The sequence below is a fragment of the Saccostrea cucullata genome, unplaced genomic scaffold (assembly GCF_032062105.1).
Source record: "Saccostrea cucullata isolate Sc308-1 unplaced genomic scaffold, CSIRO_AGI_Scuc_v1 ctg6839, whole genome shotgun sequence".
Taxonomy (NCBI): Eukaryota; Metazoa; Mollusca; class Bivalvia; order Ostreida; family Ostreidae; genus Saccostrea; species Saccostrea cuccullata.
In genome coordinates this window covers 19,498-39,896 of record NW_026931005.1, presented here as the reverse complement: position 1 = coordinate 39,896, position 20,399 = coordinate 19,498, and the positions used below count along the sequence as shown (strand labels likewise).

The following is a 20,399-nucleotide window of genomic DNA, read 5'->3' as shown; positions in this document are numbered from 1 at the left end:
ATTGACAGCTGATAGGTAGGCATCTTGCAAAGAAAAGTCTCTTTCTCTCTGAAAATGTTATAACTTTCACCATTCTTGGGTCTGTGAATGGAGGGATACCTGACAATTCAATGTCTCTGATTGGTCAGTTTTATCCAACAGTTCACTTTCTCATTGGTCAGCTGAACAGAGTGATTCCATCGTCTGATTGGCTGAAAAGTTAAAAGCAAATGGTCTTCCCCCTCCCCCATTTTATCTAACACTGACTCTTTTTACATTCTCCAAATTGGGACTGATAAAAATTACCGAGTAGTGAATAAGTGACCATAAAAAGAAATCTATTCAAGAGTTAAACAAAGTTTTCTAACAGAAAAATCTGAAGTGCAACTTTGGCAGTCTGTGGTTACAACCTGAGATATATAAAAGGGGACATTTCACCAATTCTAATACATGTACATCACTTGTATATAAAGTTATCAGGTCCACTGTGCTCTTGATAATATTCTCAGGATGCCAAGATGTCAGGAAAAAGCTTTGGTACAACCCCTGATCATTAACTATGATGAGTTTTAATCACTGTATCTGGTGTAATCTCTTCATAGGTGATTTTAAATAACAGTGATAAGTGCATGAATGAACTTTTCGATGAAAAGCATGTAACAGCACAATATATATAAAAACATCCCCACAGAACAACAGAGTAAGAACAGTTGGATGTCAACAAACAACACCACTGATGTCGATTTTATAAAAACGCAGAGGATACACAAACATAGAGAAATGCTGTCAGGACTCCCTGGGTCAAAAGGTCAATCAAAGGTCAATCAACCGAGGAAGAACCCTCGGGGTCGGGGTTCGTTTATGGGCATGGTCTGTAGGACCTCATCTAGGAGCTGTAGTGGTCGGTGCAGCTGTACCTCAATCCAGCAGGGTGTCTCCTTTATACTGTGTCTGGGGTAGTCCGGTCCCCAGCCTTTCACAAAGCTCAGACGTAATATACACAGTCTTCTCAGATCGTCCACCCCAATCCCTGCTGCCGCACTCAGGCCTGTCAAAGTATAAGACAAACATCAATATAGGAACGCTTTAATTTTATAACAAATGAAATACAGTCAGAGCTGCCAACATTATGAAATGAAAAATAGTAAGGCATGGTCCGCGGACCACCTCAGCCCCCTGCCGCTGAAAATTTTTTGTAAATGGACATGCAATCGGAGCAATTTGAGGCATGTTCCGTTTCCATTTTGTTTACTTTAAAACTTTGACATGAATGCGATCAGCCATTTAAAACAGAAACGACAATGCAAGCAAGTGTTGTAAAGATTATGAATATTTAAATAGTAGAAACTGTAGACGGTCGATTATGAAAATTCTGATATTATAAACTCTCATACAGAAAAACCGAAATCGGAAGCATATAGAGAGAAATGGTAAGGCATATTTGGGACACTAATTTTGTAAGACTTACGCCAAAATTGTAAGGGTTGGCAGCTCTGAATACACCCAAGATTTCATAAAAGAGCGTAAAACGTCAGTTAAATTTTCTATTGCCTTTACGATGCTTTTCATTTTAAATACATGAAATAAGCCAACGATTTCATAAAAGAGAGTAAGACTTAAGTTTAAATTTTTAATTTTCTTTAGTAAGCTTTTATTGTCCAATAAAAATTAACATAATATAGGTGAAAAAAATTGGTTTCAAAATGTGACAAGAAAAATTCACAAATAAAAGGAGGTCATGATATTCCTTCATATTCTTTGCTACAAATAAAGGTTGGATCTCAGTATGTCCTAAGACACTCACCGACAGCTGGAGCAATACCCCCTACAGAAGCGGGTCCTGGGACGTTTCCTGCTACCGCGGCGGCCTGAGCTGCTGCTGCCGCCTGAGCCGTGGCGGCCTGTTCCTGCATCTGTCTGTGACATTGACGTATGTCAAACACCTACAAAACAAATGCAGAGATGATCATCTGTCTGTGACACTGACGTATGTCAAACACCTAGAAAACAACAGTTATGAGGTGGGGTAAGCTTCTCAAATCATTAGTTTGCAAAAATTTTCCAAGTCCATCTGGATTGTTATGAAGAGAACTATGCAAAATATATCCATTTATTTTGTAAAAGACCATTCTGGATAATTAGTCTCTGCTAGTTTAACTGACCGATATATAAGCCCTAGTGTAGATTTTATAATGACCTTTATATAGGTGCAGGGGTAGATTTTATAACTCACTTTTTTATCAGCGCTGGGGTATCTCATCTTTAACTATAACTGACCTATATATTGGCACTGGGGTAGATTCTATAACGTACCTTTATATAAGCCCTGCGGTATATGTTATAATGTACCTTTATATAAGCCCTGCGGTATATGTTATAATGTACCTTTATATAAGCCCTGCGGTATATGTTATAATGTACCTTTATATAGGCCCTGCGGTATATGTTATAATGTACCTTTATATAAGCCCTGCGGTATATGTTATAATGTACCTTTATATAAGCCCTGCGGTATATGTTATAATGTACCTTTATATAGGCCCTGCGGTATATGTTATAATGTACCTTTATATAGGCCCTGGGGTAGACTTTATATCATACCTTTATATAGGCGCTGGTGTAGATTTTATCTTACCTTTATATAGGCGCTGGGGTAGATTTTATCTCACCTTTATATAGGTGATGGGGTAGATTTTATCTCACCTTTATATAGGCGCTGGGGTAGATTTTATCTCACCTTTATATAGGCGCTGGGGTAGATTTTATCTCACCTTTATATAGGCGCTGGGGTAGATTTTGTGGACCGCGTCCCCCGGCTGTCTCCCTGCCTCTCTGTCAAGGTAGTAAGACTGGACAAACACACTGTGGTCACTGACACACCGGATCCACACATCCCCCTCCCCATTGTAGTCCAGCTGTACACCTTTACCTATGTGTAACCTGTCAATGTAATTACAGCTTATACTTATCAATAGGCTAATCCACTTGTACACCTTTACCATGTGTAAACTGTCAAATAATGTAATTACAGCTTTTACATACTTAGACATAGACCATCTATCACATTTATCGTATCTCACGTGCAGCATCTGGATTACAGTATCTCTTAATAACCTTTATCTGGTGTTACTGAATTCTATTCTGTAATTTATGCTTATCTAAAATACTGTATGTAGAGGGTTATTTTTGCCCTATTACACTTGCTAACAATTATGCCCTGCTTTAAATTCGCCCAGTAAGAATTCAAATAATTATACTGTGTTCAATGAATTCGCCGTTTTTCAATTCGCCTAACCAAAGGAAGGGCGAAAGGATTGAAATACAGGGACGATAATTTCCCTGTATCAAGTAGTGTAACTAGGTGATGTATATCTTTCACCTGATCTCTTGGTTGTGCCCCCCCCCCATTTACCTGGCTTTGTCGCTGGTTTCTGTGCGGTGGACGTTGGACAGCTGACCCAGACAGAACCGGTCTAGACTGGATGGGTCGGTGTAACCGTCCACGGTCACTCGAGCATAACTGTATGGGACCTTAAACGTCTCACCAACCTGCTGGTCTAGCTCAAAGTACGTAATGGTACACCAAAACTCAGGGGCTGGAAAAGAACCGAGACAGAATTAACAACAAAGTACGTAATGGTACACCAAAACTCAGGGGCTGGAAAAGAAACGAGACAGAATTAACAACAAAGAATTCACCAAAACTGAAAAATTAATAAAAAAGATACAACTGAAAACAAGGTTACTAATGTAGAAGACAGAATGTTAACTTGATAGCCTGAAAGCTCCGAGAATTTTTTTACCCCCTTTTAAATCTAGAGGACATAGTTATTACATAAGCAAATTTTGAAAGATTGGATATGCTTCAAACAAAGAACACTGGTCAGTGCATTCTATAATAACTGGATGTCTGTTGACCTGCAATTTGGCCGAGGGACACTTCCCTTAGAACAGAAATGGTCAATCAATGGGTGAAAAGGCCAAAACAAAATCATGTGTTTCAGAAACAATGATTTCCCCTCCCCCCTCCCCTGCCTGACAGTTCAGTGTCAAAGTTCAAGTTTCTCAAAACACAAATCAACCTCTGAGGTCAAGAGGTTACATAAAGTGCCCCGCCACAGCATGATACGCCGTCAAATATTGTTCAATAATAATAAATTGGTTAGGATGCAAGAAAATCAGGTAGCCTTGATTAACAGATTGACACAGATTTCAATGATTTAATTTCCATTTCTTAAAACATTGTTGTGACGTCAAGCCTTTGTTCTTGCAGTCTAAAAATTTACCTGTAGCCGTCCGATAATAATAATTACCAGTCTGATAATATATTATCGGACGGCAATGAAAACAAAATCGGACGGTATTTAAAAAACAAAAAGAAGAGTGAAATTAAGATTAAATATGTCCAGAAACCCCCAATAAAAATGTTAGGAAAAAAATTCATGGAAACCAAACGCAAGGAAATTAAGTTGATCACAATACAAAATAGCAAATCCATGAAAAGAAATCCGAGTTTAAACTTCCACAACATTAATTTTCATTCTTTAAAAGAGTTTTTGATTCAGCACTTTAATTGAAAAAGCGAATTTAAATCCATTTCTGAAAAAAAGTTTCTGCAATATCCTTTTATGTTTGTTCCCCGATGGCCACACTTTCAAAACCTGAGAATTTCCATTATCTAAGTTAAAAATTCAGCTAGGGTAAAAATCCGCATTTTACTTGCCATGGTGAAGGTTAAAATATCACCCAAAATTATGTCAGTATCAATGTCAATTTATGCACATCATAAATAAAAATGTTCCCCCCAAAAATCTTTCACCACCGTACCCCTGTCCTTCTAAACGAAACGACTGCCATTGAATGAATGAAATTAATGAAACAAGAGTTCACTCACTTTTTTACCGTTCACTCATTTCTTTTATCTACTTATCAGACGGGTAGAAAACAATGGATGCTTGAACTCCCATTGTGTTATTATCGGACTCCGCCAGGTAACTTTTGGACATTTAAATGGCAATGTTTTAAGAAAGATATATGCCTCATACTATTCTATATGTAAAATTATCAGACAGTTTTCGGCCCGAACGGGCCTCAAACAGTCTGATAATTTTACATATAGAACAGTATTCGGCATATATCCATTACTTATCATACATCTCTAAGAGACTTGCAGTGTAGGGATTGATTATAACAAATACAGTCAAACCTGTTTTAAGAGGCCACTTGTGGGAGAATGACAAATTGGCCACATAAGACAGGTGGCCACTTATTCCAGGTTTCAAACCAATGAACAAAAAATTGCGAACACAGTTGTTGTATATTTATTTTCACACCTATCCAAATCCACAATTATCACACATTTATGAAATCCCCTTTCTTACATTTCATTTTACATAAATTTCTGAAAGAAATTTGTTATTGATTTTGTTGTTGTCATTTTTTTTTTTTTGGTTTTGTTTCGTGTTGTTAAATTTTAATTCTACAGCCATAGAATTTACGTCATACGAAGTCATGAAATGTTCTTACAAATTAGCATTTCCCTGATGCTGTGTAAAGCTTTTTAGTTTATCTAGATATGTATTTATTTATATTACATAAAAGATTAAAAACGGGAGATTGACCGCTTGACTAGATAATCTCAGACGAAATTGTAATTAATGTATTGAATTTATATCATGAACATATTCAACAACTTACTTTCGTAAATAAAGAACACCAAAAAAACCTTTGTTAACAACAAATTATTTAATCATATTAATTAAATCATTAAATCCTGTCAGAATTCAAATTACACCTGCAATTATTGGTCATTAACTCATTATCAGCTGTTCATGTTTGGCTTCGTATGAGGATACGAGGTCACGTGTCAGACGGAAGTCATGTGACAAAACAGACAAAATGGCCGCTGAAATCAGGCATGTTAAGCGCACGGGACCTAAAAACACTGGCCACTGGCCGCGTTAGACAGGTGGCCGCTTAAATGAGTTAAAATATAGTGGAAAAATGAACGGGCGGGATTGAAACTGGCCGCTCATGGGGAGTGGCCGCTGATTCCGGGTGGCCGTAACAGCAGGTGCGACTGTACATCATATAACTCTAAACTGGTTGTGTTAGAGCATAACAAATATCCATCTGCAGCTTACTTAAACTTAAATTGTTTATTGCATTTTTTATTAAATAATAGAAATGCTACAGTTTAATAAAAAAAATCAAACATAAATTATAATTTCTTCAGACTATAAAATTCTAAGTGAGACAATGACTGCAATTTGTTGCAAATATATATAAAAATTGAAATATATATTTTTTTTCAATGAACACATGTATATAAATAATAAGTTTTAATTATATCATACAATACTAATTTAGTTTTAATCATACACTAAAACATAAATTTGTTTTAATTACATTACACCTATTGGAAGATCTTTATCTGGACTAGCCATCAAGAACTCTTAATTAACACAAGCAACTATGAGGCCATTTCTTCTTGACCAGTGCTTGATAATTATGCCCATGGGACAAACTGAATTCCTCTCAAAGCATAAACATTTGTTACACATTGCTGTAAAGTATATAATGAAAAAATAAGTTTTTACTTAATTTAACATTTTTTAATAAGGATACAACTATATTTTTACATTTTTTAGGATTATGAAGTTTAAAATTTAAAAGACTTAGTTTTTTTTAAAAATTCACTTAAATTAAAGGTCACAGCGACCTTGAAATAGGCCGCAACACACCTTCTACTTTAGCTGTATACTTTTGCCAAGTTTGAAATCTCTAGGTCTCATAGTTTCCTAGTTATGAGCCGGACAGGATTTTTCCATATTTGGCTATAGCATCTTTATTAAAGGTCAGAGTGACCTACTTTTTGTGCGAGACACACCTTCTACCCAAGACGTATCAGCTGACAAAGTTTGGTAACTCTAGGCCTTATAGTATTAAAGTTATGAGCAGGACACGAGAAAAGCTAACAGACGGACAGACAGACAGACGGACGGACACAAAGCCTATAACATAATACGTCCCGTCTTAAGACGGGCATATAAAAATGTTAGTACTAAGGCCATAATAAATAAATTGCTAGATTCTCATCCGAATTTTTTTAAAAATCGAGGCGGGCGGGCGGCTTTTAGGCCATAATAAATAAATTGCTAGATTCTCATCCGAATTTTTTTAAAAATCGGGGCGGGCGGGCGGCTTTTATTTTATATTTTTTATTTTTTCAATTTTGCAGATTTTTTATTGACCTAGTCAATCGGTGTAATTTTATCTACAATACCAGAAAAAAAGTCATAGTAAAGATTCCGTTATCTCTTACTTCACATCATCACCAATCTTTTCAACCAATGACCCTTGATTAAAATATATACGCGTGTATTACAGCAATTACCATCTTTTCAGCTGTCAAAATCATGTTGACATTCGCGGGATTTAAAACGAAAGTAGAATGATAGATGAATACCGATCCCGATCAGAATTAAGACGAGGAAAAACAGAAATAAAAAAAATCGAGGCGGGGGTTTAAAATCGGGGCGGGCGGGGATGAGAATCTAGGAATATTTTTATTATGGCCTTATTTTATACTTTTTATTATTTCAATTTTGCAGATTTTTTATTGACCTGGTCAACCGGTGTAATTTTATCTACAATACCCGAATAAAAGTCATAGTAAAGGTTCAATTATCTCTTACTTCACATCATCACCAATCTTTTTCAACCAATGACCCTTGTTTAAAATATATATGCAGGTATTACAGCAATTACAATCTTTTCAGCTGTCAAAATCATGTCGACTTTCGTGGGATTTAAAACTAAAGTAGAATGGTAGATGAATACCGATCCTGATCAGAATTAAGACAAAGAAAAACAGAAATTTAAAAAAATTGAGGCGGGGGTATAAAAAAAAAAAGCCCAGAGAAAATAACACTGACTATCTTGTATTTGGCAAATTGATGGGAGATAAAGATTTTTTTCCCCAGCTATTAGGCCAAAAAAAAAAATATGTGTGTTTCCGGTAACATGTCCCTCAAAATTAGGGTAGGTCGGTAGGCAATTACTTTTTTTTTTACTTTTACTTTTTATTTTAACTGAACATTATATTTGACTGTTTTTTAGGTAAACTGTATATGATATTAAATATTAACAAGTAGTATTTTGTTTTCTAGAGGTAGGTAGCAGAATCAATTGCAAGAAATTGATTTATAGAAAAAGACATTTGAAATTTAATCACAATTTAATAATGAAATTTTGTCACATTTAACAAAAAAGTAAAATAAAGAATTCAAGATTGTTTTTCAGGCCTACTTCTACCTCGGCCTCATTATCATTACATGTAAAGACATAGTTAATATCCATTTCTTTCATGGCCAATGATGTCAGAGTTAAACCGCCGTTGTTAGCTTCAAAATTATGACTATCTCGAAATATATTTCCCACAGTCCAGTGCCAAAGAGAGTTATATATTGCAGTAATTTCGTATGAGTGTGGACATTTCTTGAGCTTAAACCCAGTGACAACATGTGGTGGACTTGGAGTTGAGTGATGCACATATAAAATAAGTGATGCAATACATCTGGGGCCACAATTTGACACACTAGCCATATTCCTGGAGTGTTTGCCTAGTGGCTGCCCCTTACAGTGTTTTAAATGAATTGGAGTGCATTTTAAAACTATAAACTAATCATGCTAATGGGGGTCAAACAATTCTTTTATGCTATGTATTATATATCATTGGATTCGTAATAAATTAAATTTTTCTCATCTATTTACAGAATTTTTATTGTAATTTTCTATAAATAATAATTCAGGTGAAAGCAGGTGTAAATCGCAATATAGATATTTTAACAAATATGCCAAAATTGTCTTTAAAAACTAAGAAATTTATGTGTGATGTTATAATTAATGATTGAATTATTATTTATTATCCATTTTATAAGTTTGATTCCTCAGAAATAAATAATTGTAGTGATACTATAATGTCAATCTCGCCAACAATTTTTCAAACTTGTGTGATAAAACTTGATTTCTAAACGTTTTTGAATATTTTAATGATCAAATTTTATTAAAATAATTATTTGCTACACCTTTACATTTATAACTATGCGTAAAATGGAAGATATCTTCTGAATTTCTGAGAAACAGGTAATGAAATCGGCCGCACTGCGCGGTCCCGAACTTCACAAAATTTTCGTACCTTATATTGAAGTATATTACATGTGTAGATCATTATAATTATCAAACCTTTCAAGAAATATGTAGTTGATAGCTTGAGTTTCATGTAATGCTTTACTGGATGAGAAAATATTGCGTATTGGCTGTGTTATATGCTCAAAAAACATCGTAAGTAACAGTCCGCCATTTTGAATTTTGGTGGGACTTTTCGAGATTCTTATGTTTTTTAAAACAAGTAAATCATGTGATTTCCAACTGTAGTATGATGCAATCATCTATTGTTAACCTGCAGGTGGCCACCTGTGCTCTGATAATTTAAAAACAAGCGGTAATTTCAAGTCAAATCAACAATGAAAATATACACGCGTGTCAACATCGATTTGGTCAAAAGTCTCATTAAGCGTTGGATGCTAAGTGTCAAAAGACGTCATTAAAGGGTAAAGGAGGGAACGATCTAAGGGGGAAAGAGCTATTATCTACGCATGTATAATCTTAAAATGCTTGAAAAGACGTTTTTATTTATCTGCTACAAGTGCCTTTTTAACTGCGCGCATTTTGAAGACTGTAGTTTTAGAACAAATTACGGTACATAATCCGGATTTGCAATAAAAAGTGCTAGGGTCGGCGCGTAAAATTAGGGTCGGTCGGGTAACCGGAAACACAGGTATTTTTTTTTTTGGCCTTACTTGATCTGCTTACGTGCTATCTGACAGAATGGTGTCCTCTTCCTCGTCCATTAGTTGACTTACATTCTCCCAATTAACCGATTACTTACAAATTAATCTTATTTATACTAGAAGTAAAACAACTGTCTTACATTTTAAATTACCGAGCAAAACAGGTGTGTTATATAATTACTTCACACATTTTAAATGTCAGCTACGGTAAACAGTGAAATAAAACAAAAGATGTTTGTAAAACACTTATGCCACCCTCCCCCAAATTGGATTTTTTCTAAGTCCAAGGAGCAAAAGTCTGTCAAAAATGGCACTATTGTACCCAAAACATAACTTGACCTAGATATTCATCTGATAAATCTGTATACTAAATTTCATCTCAGCATGTGCAACGGTTGTGAAGAAAATGAACGGAAACTGCAAATAATTGAAATTTTCTAAGTCCAAGGGGCAAACGGAAACTGCAAATAATTGAAATTTTCTAAGTCCAAGGGGCATAACTCTGTCAATAATGGTGCAATCATACCTAAACCAGAACTTGACCTAGATATTAATGTGATATATCTGTATACAAAATTTCATTTCAGTTTGTGCAACGGTTGCAAAGAAAATGAACGGAAACTGCAAATAATTGAAATTTTTCTAAGTCCAGGGGGCATAACTCTGTCAATAATGGTGTGATCCTAATCAAAACAAAACTTGACCTAGATATTCATCTGATATATCTGCATACAAAATTTCATTTCAGTATGTGCAACGGTTGCAAAGAAAATGAATGGAAACTGCAAATAATTGAAATTTTTCTAAGTCCAAGGGGCATAACTCTGTGAAAAATGGCGCGATCGTACCCAAAACAGAACTTGACCTAGATATTCATCTGATAAATCTGTATACTAAATTTCATTTCAGTAAGTGCAATGGTTGAAAAGAAAATGAACGGAAACTGCAAATAATTGAAATTTTTCTAAGTCCAAGGGGCATAACTCTGTCAAAAATGGCGCGATCGTACCCGAAACAGAACTTGACCTAGATATTCATGTGATATATCTGTATACCAAATTTCATTTCAGTATGTGCAATGGTTGCGAAGAAAATGAACGGAAACTAAATGGACCGACAGACCGACCGACAGACAGCAGCAAAGCAATATGCCCTCCCTTCTTCGAAGGGGGGCATAATAACTCTCGTGATAATGATGAATTAACTGCTTTGTCAGTCCCCATTGTCATGCATTCCCAATTTATTGGCTAACATGTTTTTCATTATCACAACTGTATTACAAAAATTTGCTTACTGTAGAAGTACTTTTTTCCGTGTGGTATTAATTTACACTATGTACACGATCACAAATTTCCTGCGGAAATTCGTCCATGTGTTCTTGAGAATATATGTAATATCGTGACAGCCTAGGCAATCCTTGCAATTTTCTACACATGGATTAAACAGAAATGGAGATTCCGCGGAATTATGACCCCGTGGAAAAAAGTATGTCTACAATATTTCTGATATATTGTACTGATATATTGTACACAGGGTTACTAACTGTATAATTAACTAAAGCAGGCTTTGGGATGGACAAAGATGCCCTAATTCACGAGTACCGATAAGAAAACATTTACTAATGCAATACAAGGTGTATAGTGTGTAGCGCTTATTCATAAATACGCCAACTACTTGATACCAAGTGATTGTAGTTACATTTCATTATTGGCAAAATAAACTATTTAAATAAATTCTAAAATACTGTAAAATCATAAATAAAGGTATAAAATATATATATAAAATATAAAAAGAGAATGTTAAGTAGTAATGCATATGAAATTTTCCATTTTGTGGTGGTCATATTTGTCTCTCCATACTTTGAAAACAACGAAAATTACCACTCCAAAAAATTAATGATTTCACGGTAATTACTTACGGTTTTGGTTGGTAAGGGGAGGTAAGGACTGCACATCAGATGACTGCATGTGATTGTTGTTCCCTGAAATAAAAAAAAAATTCAGAGCATCAGCTCACTATAATACAGTATCAATATAATATAAATGTTAGGGTTGATCTAAAGCACTGTGAAGAAATTTGACCTTTAATCTACAGAATTACATAGTTTTGAAGAATTTGACCTTTGACCAACAGAATGTGAAGAAACTGACCTTCAGCCTAAAACATAGGTAATCAAAGATTACGAAGCTCACCTCGACGAATGTTATCAATTTAAGTAATGCAAATCCTACATCATATTTTCTTAATATTAAGTATTCATCCCAACAACAATATTCTTGCAAGTTATGCTTAACCCTCTACATGGTATATACACATTTCTATGCATGTAGTGTGAAAAACATGTATTGTGTAAACAAATATTCAAAACTATTAAAACTACAGATATCAAAGACTTCCAAGTTCATTCGGATTGATCTGTTCCCAAAACTTTAACCTGGGCTCTTATATGGAAAATATAGGTCAGATCTAGCATCCAAAGCAAGTCTGATAGTGTCCATCCTAAGATGCATCATCCATGCAAGTTTGGTTTAGCTAGGGCTTATAGTTACTTGGGAATGAAAATGTAGGTCAGATCCAGCATCCGAAGCAAGCCTGGTAGTGTCCATCCTAAGATACATCATCTATGCAAGTTTGGTTTACCTAGGGCTTACAGTTACTTGGGAATGAAAAATGTAGGTCAGATCCAGCATCCGAAGCAAGTCTGGTAGTGTCCATCCCTAGATACATCATCCATGCAAGTTTGCTTCAGGTAGGGCTCATAGTTACTTGGGAATGAAAATGTAGGTCTGATCCAGCATCCGAAGCAAGTCTGGTAGTGTCCATCCCTAGATGCATCATCCATGCAAGTTTGGTTCAGGTAGGGCTTATAGTTACTTGGAAATGAAAATGTAGGTCTGATCCAGCATCCGAAGCAAGTCTGGAAGTGTCCATCCCTAGATGCATCATCCATGCAAGTTTGCTTCAGGTAGGGCTCATAGTTACTTGGGAATGAAAATGTAGGTCAGATCCAGCATCCGAAGCAAGTCTGGTAGTGTCCATCCCTAGATGCATCATCCATGCAAGTTTGGTTCAGGTAGGGCTTATAGTTACTTGGAAATGAAAATGTAGGTCTGATCCAGCATCCGAAGCAAGTCTGGAAGTGTCCATCCCTAGATGCATCATCCATGCAAGTTTGGTTCAGGTAGGGCTCATAGTTACTTGGGAATGAAAATGTAGGTCAGATCCAGCATCCGAAGCAAGTCTGGTAGTGTCCATCCCTAGATGCATCATCCGTGCAAGTTTGGTCCAAATAGAGCTCATAGTTCCTTGGGAATGAAAATGTAGGTCAGATCCAGCATCTGAAACTAGTCTGGTAGTGTACATCCCTAGATACATCATCCATGCAAGTTTGCTTCAGGTAGGGCTTATAGTTACTTGGGAATGAAAATGTAGGTCAGATCCAGCATCCGAAGCAAGTCTGGTAGTGTCCATCCTTAGATGCATCATCCATGCAAGTTTGGTCCAAATAGGGCTTATAGTTCCTGTGGAATGGACCTACTCCAAAAACTTTAACCTGGTCACTCATCTAGACAATGTAGGTCAGATTCAGCATCCGAAGCAAGTCTGGTATTGTACATCCCTAGATGCATCATCCATGCAAGTTTGGTTCAGGTAGGGCTTATAGTTCCTTGGGAATAGACCTGCTCCAAAAACTTTAACCTGGTCACTCATCTGGAAAATGTAGGTCAGATCCAGCATCCGAAGCAAGTCTGGTAGTGTACATTCCTAGATGCATCATCCATGCAAGTTTGGTCTGGGTAGGACTTATAATTCCTTGGGAATGGACCTGCTCCAAAAACTTTAACCTGCTCCAAAAACTTTAACCTGATCACTCATCTAGAAAATGTAGGTCAGATCCAGCATCCGAAGCAAGTCTGGTAGTGTACATCCCTAGATGCAACATCCATGCAAGTTTGGATCAGATAGGGCTTATAGTTACTTGGGAATGGACTTGTTCCTAAAACTTTAACCTGGGACGCCGACGCTAACGCCGACGCCGACGCCAACGCCGGGGGTATAGCATAAGCTCATCTCGACTTCGTCGAGGTGAGCTAAAAATTGTGAAGAATTTGACCCTTTATCTATAAAACTGTGAAGAATTTGACCCTTTATCTATAGAATTGTGAAGATTTTGACCTCTGACCTACAGAATTGTGAAGAATTTGACCTATGACCTACAGAATTGAGGATCCTGTGAAGAGGTATATGTTGCTGTGTTATTTCCCACCCAGGTCGCTGTAGCGGCCATAGAACCTGAAAAAAAATATAAAATTTTAAACTGAAATCATATCCCTCAGAATAAAACAGACAAGCTGATTGGTCTAGAGCATGTCACTTGCAGAGAGACAATTTGTTATGTCTCCCTCATGTGCAGGGTGATATCTGTGGTGTCTCCCTTCAGATGAAAACAAGAGTAGAAGGAAGCATTTACGTTGACAATTGTGTTGTCTTCCTTTAGATGAAATTAGAATGCCTTGCACAAAATGACTCTTCTAATTTAGGGATATAAATGATACTGTACCATAAAATCAACAAAAAGAACCTCTCATAAAACTACGAAATTCCGGAGAATTGACTTACTGCGTGGGGGAAATGCGCTGATGTTGGATAATGTCGGTGATTGTGAGACGTGAGAGGACACCTGAGCCCCAAATCCCTCCCCCATCGGTGAGGGCAGACCGTGAGACATGGCACTGGCTGCTGCTGACAATACAAAAATAATCATATCAACGACACATTTCTGTGATGATTTAAAGTATTTATATCAATGACGCATTTCTACAATGATATTAATTTGACGCAATTCTATGATGATATAAAAGTAACAATGCATGTCTATGATGTGATGTTCCTCTGTGATGTCACAGTTTTGTTTAAGAAATTATACATGTAAATGTATTGTGTTTTTTGAATTTGCACCATTTTAAATTCGCCCATCTGTGAGTAGGGTGAAAGGGGCGAAAACGAAATGGGGGCGAAAATTTCCCTGTATTACACTACTTCCTAAACATCAGATATCAACTATAATGGCAGGGATGGGGTAATTGAATAAAGTAATTGTAACTGAGTGTAATTAATTACATTTTTCAAAGTAATTGGAAGTAATTTGTATTTGAGCGAGCCTTCAATTACAAGTAATTGAATGTATTTAAATACATTTCAAAAAAGGTCATGTATTTTCAATTACTTTTCAATTACATTTCAATTACTTTTTTATATTTAGAAAGGTGTCTTATACTGATACACAGTTTTATACTGGTGGGATTTTACTTCTTATTCCCACATTTTATCAATCTCAGTTCTCCCTAGTCACACTTGCAAATAACAATAATTGTTTAGATAGTTGATTTGTTTTACAGCAATAAGACAAACTACATTCCCTTTTAAATTTACCTGTATTCTATTCATTTTAAGATACAAAATAATAAATGGATTTGAGATAGATATTATTTAATATTTCCTTCAAAAATATGGATTTGAGAAAGTAACAAAAAAGATCTTGCCATACTCCATACTGGTGTAGAATGGGCTTGTGTTTGTACAATAATTAATTGTCTCATTTGTTTATACAGTGTGTCACACTCATTATAAGGTAAAGGACTAATTTTGACCAGGTGTGAACCCCTCTCATACCCAAGAACAAAAACACTGAATGAAAGTTCAAATTCGATTGCTATAGAAAAAATCTTATTAAAAAAAAAAAATCTTTTAAATTTTTTTAATATAAAAATAAAACTCAAGTAATTGAAATGTATTTAATTACATTTGTCAAAGTAATTGAAAGTAATTAATTACATTTGAAAAAATCAATGTAATTGTAATTGCAAGTAATTGACAAAATTATCAATGTATTTGAAAGTAATTAATTACATTTCAAAGTAATTGACCCCAAGTTTGTATAATGGATGCTACTCTACAATATAGACTAAGTACTGCCTAGGAATAACTTAAAAAGTTATACATACTATATAATGCTACTCTCCCATACTTATTTCTAGATATCATGTAATGCTTTACTAAGATACAAATCTAGTATTGTCTAAACATCAGATATCACCAATGTACAAAACAGCTGTGGTATAGCCAGGATATCAGATATCAATGATACAGATATTATACTGTCCTGGCATCAGACTAACTTCTCTCCAACTGCTAGAGAACTGCCTAGATATCGGGCAATAAGGAAATGTTAGTGATACAGCTATAATGCTATGTAGATATCAGATATCAACAATAATGCTTCTTAAACAGAGTACTGTATAAACAATAGATATCAAATATATATTGTATGTTTACTCTCAAACACAAAATAACATCCAAATATCATTGACAAGTAATTTGTCTTGCTGTATTTAGCCTTTTTTTTCAAAAATATTGATCTGAAAAAAAAAGAGGTAAACATTTGCTCACTCATACTTAATAAAAATGTTATTAGGCTAGCATCTTATTTTTTCTAGTTACTGTCTGCTACGCTGTTAAATCCTTAAAAAGCAAGATAGTGTGTTAGACATCACAAGCAAAAATAAAAAGCAATGTTTAATAGTTGATCAAGACTGGCAATTAGTACATTAAATTGTAAATAAATGTGGCTCTAGACTTGTAAACTTTTTCTGTTGTTTAATCCTTGATAAAATTTGGAATAAATATATCACACCTGCCTGAGCATAAAATCTTTAGAATCTGTGTTAATGCTATTTATATATATTTCTTATTATAAACTGTAAATACAATTGCTTTTGATTACAAATATTCTATGGTTGAAAATTGTCTTTGAATCCTTGAAAAAAAAATTCTGCTATGAAGCAAAATTATTTTAATTAAATCATGTCATTTCTCTGGAAACTTAAAATAATTTCAAATTCAAAATAGTGGGAAAAAAGGCTTCAGGATTCCAATAAGTCGTCAGAGCACATCAAACAAATCATTTTATTGGTTGCTTAATTATCTCTCAGCTACAGTCCATGAGAACCATACAATTGATACAATGACCTTGTCAGCAAATACAATTTATCATGAAGTTAAATGCTAACTGATGTTTTTCATACTAATTGTTAGGCCATTATGTACATAATGAATTATTGACGGATTTTTCTGTGATTTCCCCTGATCATGACAAGGAGCACACTGCGGGTGCGACTGGTTGCCAGGGGATGCTCACTCCACCATGGCACCTGATCCTACCTCTGATTTTTTGGAGGTCCGTGTTTGCTCTGCTCCTATTTTGAATTGTTTTATGGACTTCTGATCTTGAATACTGTTTCGTTATCTTTGTATATTTCACTGAGCAGGACCAAAAATATACCAAATGAATAATAATCACAATACAAGAGGAGCTTAGAAATTTGGATTTAACAGAAGGGCAGCAAACATAGCTACAGTTTTAATTTATTTGCCTGTGGAACAATAAATCAAATGTTATGGATCAGTGAATGTCACAAGTTCACTAGTCTTTACACCAGTGAATGTTCATGGAAAATTTAAACCACTACATTATTATTCATATCATCCATTTGCATATATGCAAATCACTCACTCATACCTATGCTAATGACAAAAGGAGAGACAAGACAAATTATTCAAATTATCTATTTGCATATATACTAATGACTCACTCATACACGTATATCACTACTAAGTCAAAAACATACTGACATTCCCATTTTTTACTGACAAACTTAGAAAATTACTGACAATGTGCTGTCGTTACTGTAAAACTTAGACAATTACTGACCTTTTTACTGCCGGTACTGATAAACTTAGAAAAGTGCTGACAATCTTAGTCGGTGCTGATAAACTTAGACAATTACTGACCCGTTTACTGTCCCTGCTGAAAAACTTAGACAAGTGCTGACATTTACTGATAATTACTGTCCCTATTGTTCTCGCTCTCGGGGAGGCTGCAGTGGTGTGAAAATGACTGTGTGTTATACTTTGCATTTAAATATAGTCTTATCTTAATATTTGATGAAAAAAAAAAATCCCAGGCAGTTATCTTTTTTTAATCTAAATATTATTGATATCTGTAAAATAATTCAGAATATGATTTGAAATTAATATTAAGAATGAGTAAATAAAGTTTAAATTTATGTGTTGAATATATCTATCCCTGTTTAATTCAAGAATTAAAATTAATTAATCATCAAGTTAGTTTTCATCTATTTATTTCTTTGCAGACAGATATCTGACTTTAATGTTGACCCCCCCCCCCCCCCCCTGTTTTCACGATCGGAAAGTTGTATCAATTTTCAATTTTCTTTTCACAAACACAAACAGGACATATGTCTCTTGTTAAAAAAGGAAATCTTCTAAATATTGAATAATTACTGATAGGTAATTAAGTTTCCTTATGTTCTCAGACATCTGTACAAGTCATATAATTATATACCCCTGTTTAAGATTTCCAGTTTCATTTCCTAATACGGGAGTTCCCCTATTGAACAGTACAGTGTTCCATATAAACTTGTACTATGCCTTGTTAATTTTGTCACTAAATACATTATTTCTAAATTAATAGTTAGTTGATCGATTACGCAGGGTTCATAAGTATCCAATGTCTGTAAGTCCGAGACTAATAAATATTTATCAGACTAGTAATAAAAATTCATGTACTAGCAATAATATAGTAATCTTACGGAAAACATTTATATTTACTACGTCAGCGGTAAGACTAATATTAGCAGTAGCACCATTCTCAAATATTTTTCTTTTCTCTCTCCCTCCCTCCCTCTTTCTCTCTCTTAAATATACAAACAGTATTGACACTTTAAGTTACTTAAATACTTGAGAAGTGCTCCGTTTATGCACATTGCCGAAGAGGTTAGATCACTATTTAGTTTTTTTAAACTTAATCTTTAAGTATTTTTTAATCATGATTCAATTTTAACAAAAATATTACATGTTTCGTACCTTCCATTTTCCCCTGTAGCTATCAGTGATTTGGAATTAATTTATTTTTATGTGCTGAAATTAAATTTCATCTCATTAAAGTAGGTAGGCGAAGGGTGTTATGATGTTAACATAATAATAAGTCAGAATGCGGACTTGTCTAGTAAAATATTTTACGAAGTAGTGAAAATTGGAAGTCATTAGTCCGTCGAACCAGTGCTCACAAATATTTATTTCGAACCCTCTAGCATACATGTATAAGTCTCCCCCTCCCCCCCCCCTCTATGCACACAGGTTACATGAAAAAAAATTCTAGTAAATCGGTACTTGAATATGATTTATAAAAATATGTAAGCTTTTTGAATGATGCAAATTTCTTTGTCCATTTGATAAATTTATACCCGTCCCGTAATCATTATTTATTTGATTCAGGTTTCATTAACATCTTTCCTTTTCATAAGATTAAGATTATTCGCTAACTGTAGGGTCCCACTATCTTCCGTGACGAGTTACCATTCATCTTTCTCTCTCCCTCCTCTCTCTCTCTCTCTCTCCAAAAAATCAATATTGACCCAGGCAAAGTTTAAAATACATGTATAGTTAAACTCCGGCTGATTTTTTTTTACTGTCATAATACTGCTGCATATAAATTGTGTTTGATTTTCAATTATTCTTAATTATTGATCAAAGGTTAAGGAAATATACTATGAACTATTTTTATTTGATTGATAATCAACAAATTCCTCACTCCACTGTCCCACACACACACTAACACAACTTAACAAAAAATATTAGGAACCAGTAATTTTTACAAAACTTTGGATGTAATGTACCCCTTCTCATATATTTATTTTTGCCTAAATCTTTAAACAATTTGTGTCTTTTACATCAATCTTCTTTTTCATTAATCTTTAATTTTATCTTACGTCGGTATATCAAAAACAATTATTTATTTAATCTAAGAAGAGGTTGAAGGATTGTAGATTGCATATTTATATTACGTATGTGTTGGTGTTGAATTTTTCAAATTCAAACTGCCTTGAAGAAGAGTCTACCTGTCACCGTAATGTTGCGTAACTAACTTCCAGTGAAATCCGGCGAGTGTTCTTCTGTATAATACAGCAGTGACACCTATTGTCTTCTTTACCCGCTACCCTACACACTCGGATCGCCTCAGGTGATTTCTTCTACACACAGGTGCTTCACAGAGTTTCCGATTGTATGTTGAATGATTATGTAATTCGGCTGGATACAAGCTAAACGACTTGAATAATTTTGGACGAATAAAAAGCACAGTGTTACTGTAACGTTGATTTATTAAGTTAATTAAATTTATTAATTTTTTTGTACCTAAACAGATGAAAAGGAGTACAAACTTAAACACGGCAGTATTAATTGTGTGTTCTACTTTAATAAGATAAATAAGTACACACATGTACATGTTCATCGTTCTTCATTTAGTTCGCACGTGTCCCCCCCCCCCCCCCAATTTTAATTTGAAAAGACAAAAAGAAACTAGATCCATGTGAACGTCTACCGACACTCTAATTGAAAAGAACATTGATATTAATTTCTATCAAAGTTTTGTTTCAGGTGTATGCATAGACAAAAGATGATAATATGAAATGTCATAGTTTTTCA

At 34.7% G+C, this 20,399-nt stretch overlaps 1 protein-coding gene across 4 annotated transcripts in view; it reads right to left on the bottom strand.

Moving 5' to 3' along the window:
* Positions 1-209: 209 nt before the first annotated feature.
* Positions 210-20,399, bottom strand: part of LOC134230998 (mothers against decapentaplegic homolog 4-like) — a 33,721-nt gene continuing 13,531 nt past the window's right edge. For 3 of the 4 annotated variants that reach the window (XM_062712867.1, XM_062712865.1, XM_062712868.1), the window contains 7 exons: positions 14,454-14,576; positions 14,052-14,126; positions 11,752-11,814; positions 3,392-3,575; positions 2,751-2,919; positions 1,784-1,922; positions 210-1,027 (listed from right to left, as the gene is read on the bottom strand). In XM_062712867.1, the coding sequence (XP_062568851.1) occupies positions 804-1,027; positions 1,784-1,922; positions 2,751-2,919; positions 3,392-3,575; positions 11,752-11,814; positions 14,052-14,126; positions 14,454-14,576 (977 nt within the window). In that variant the 3' untranslated portion in view covers positions 210-803. The remainder of the gene's footprint in view (positions 1,028-1,783; positions 1,923-2,750; positions 2,920-3,391; positions 3,576-11,751; positions 11,815-14,051; positions 14,127-14,453; positions 14,577-20,399) is intronic. The other variant, XM_062712866.1, reaches the window with a different exon arrangement.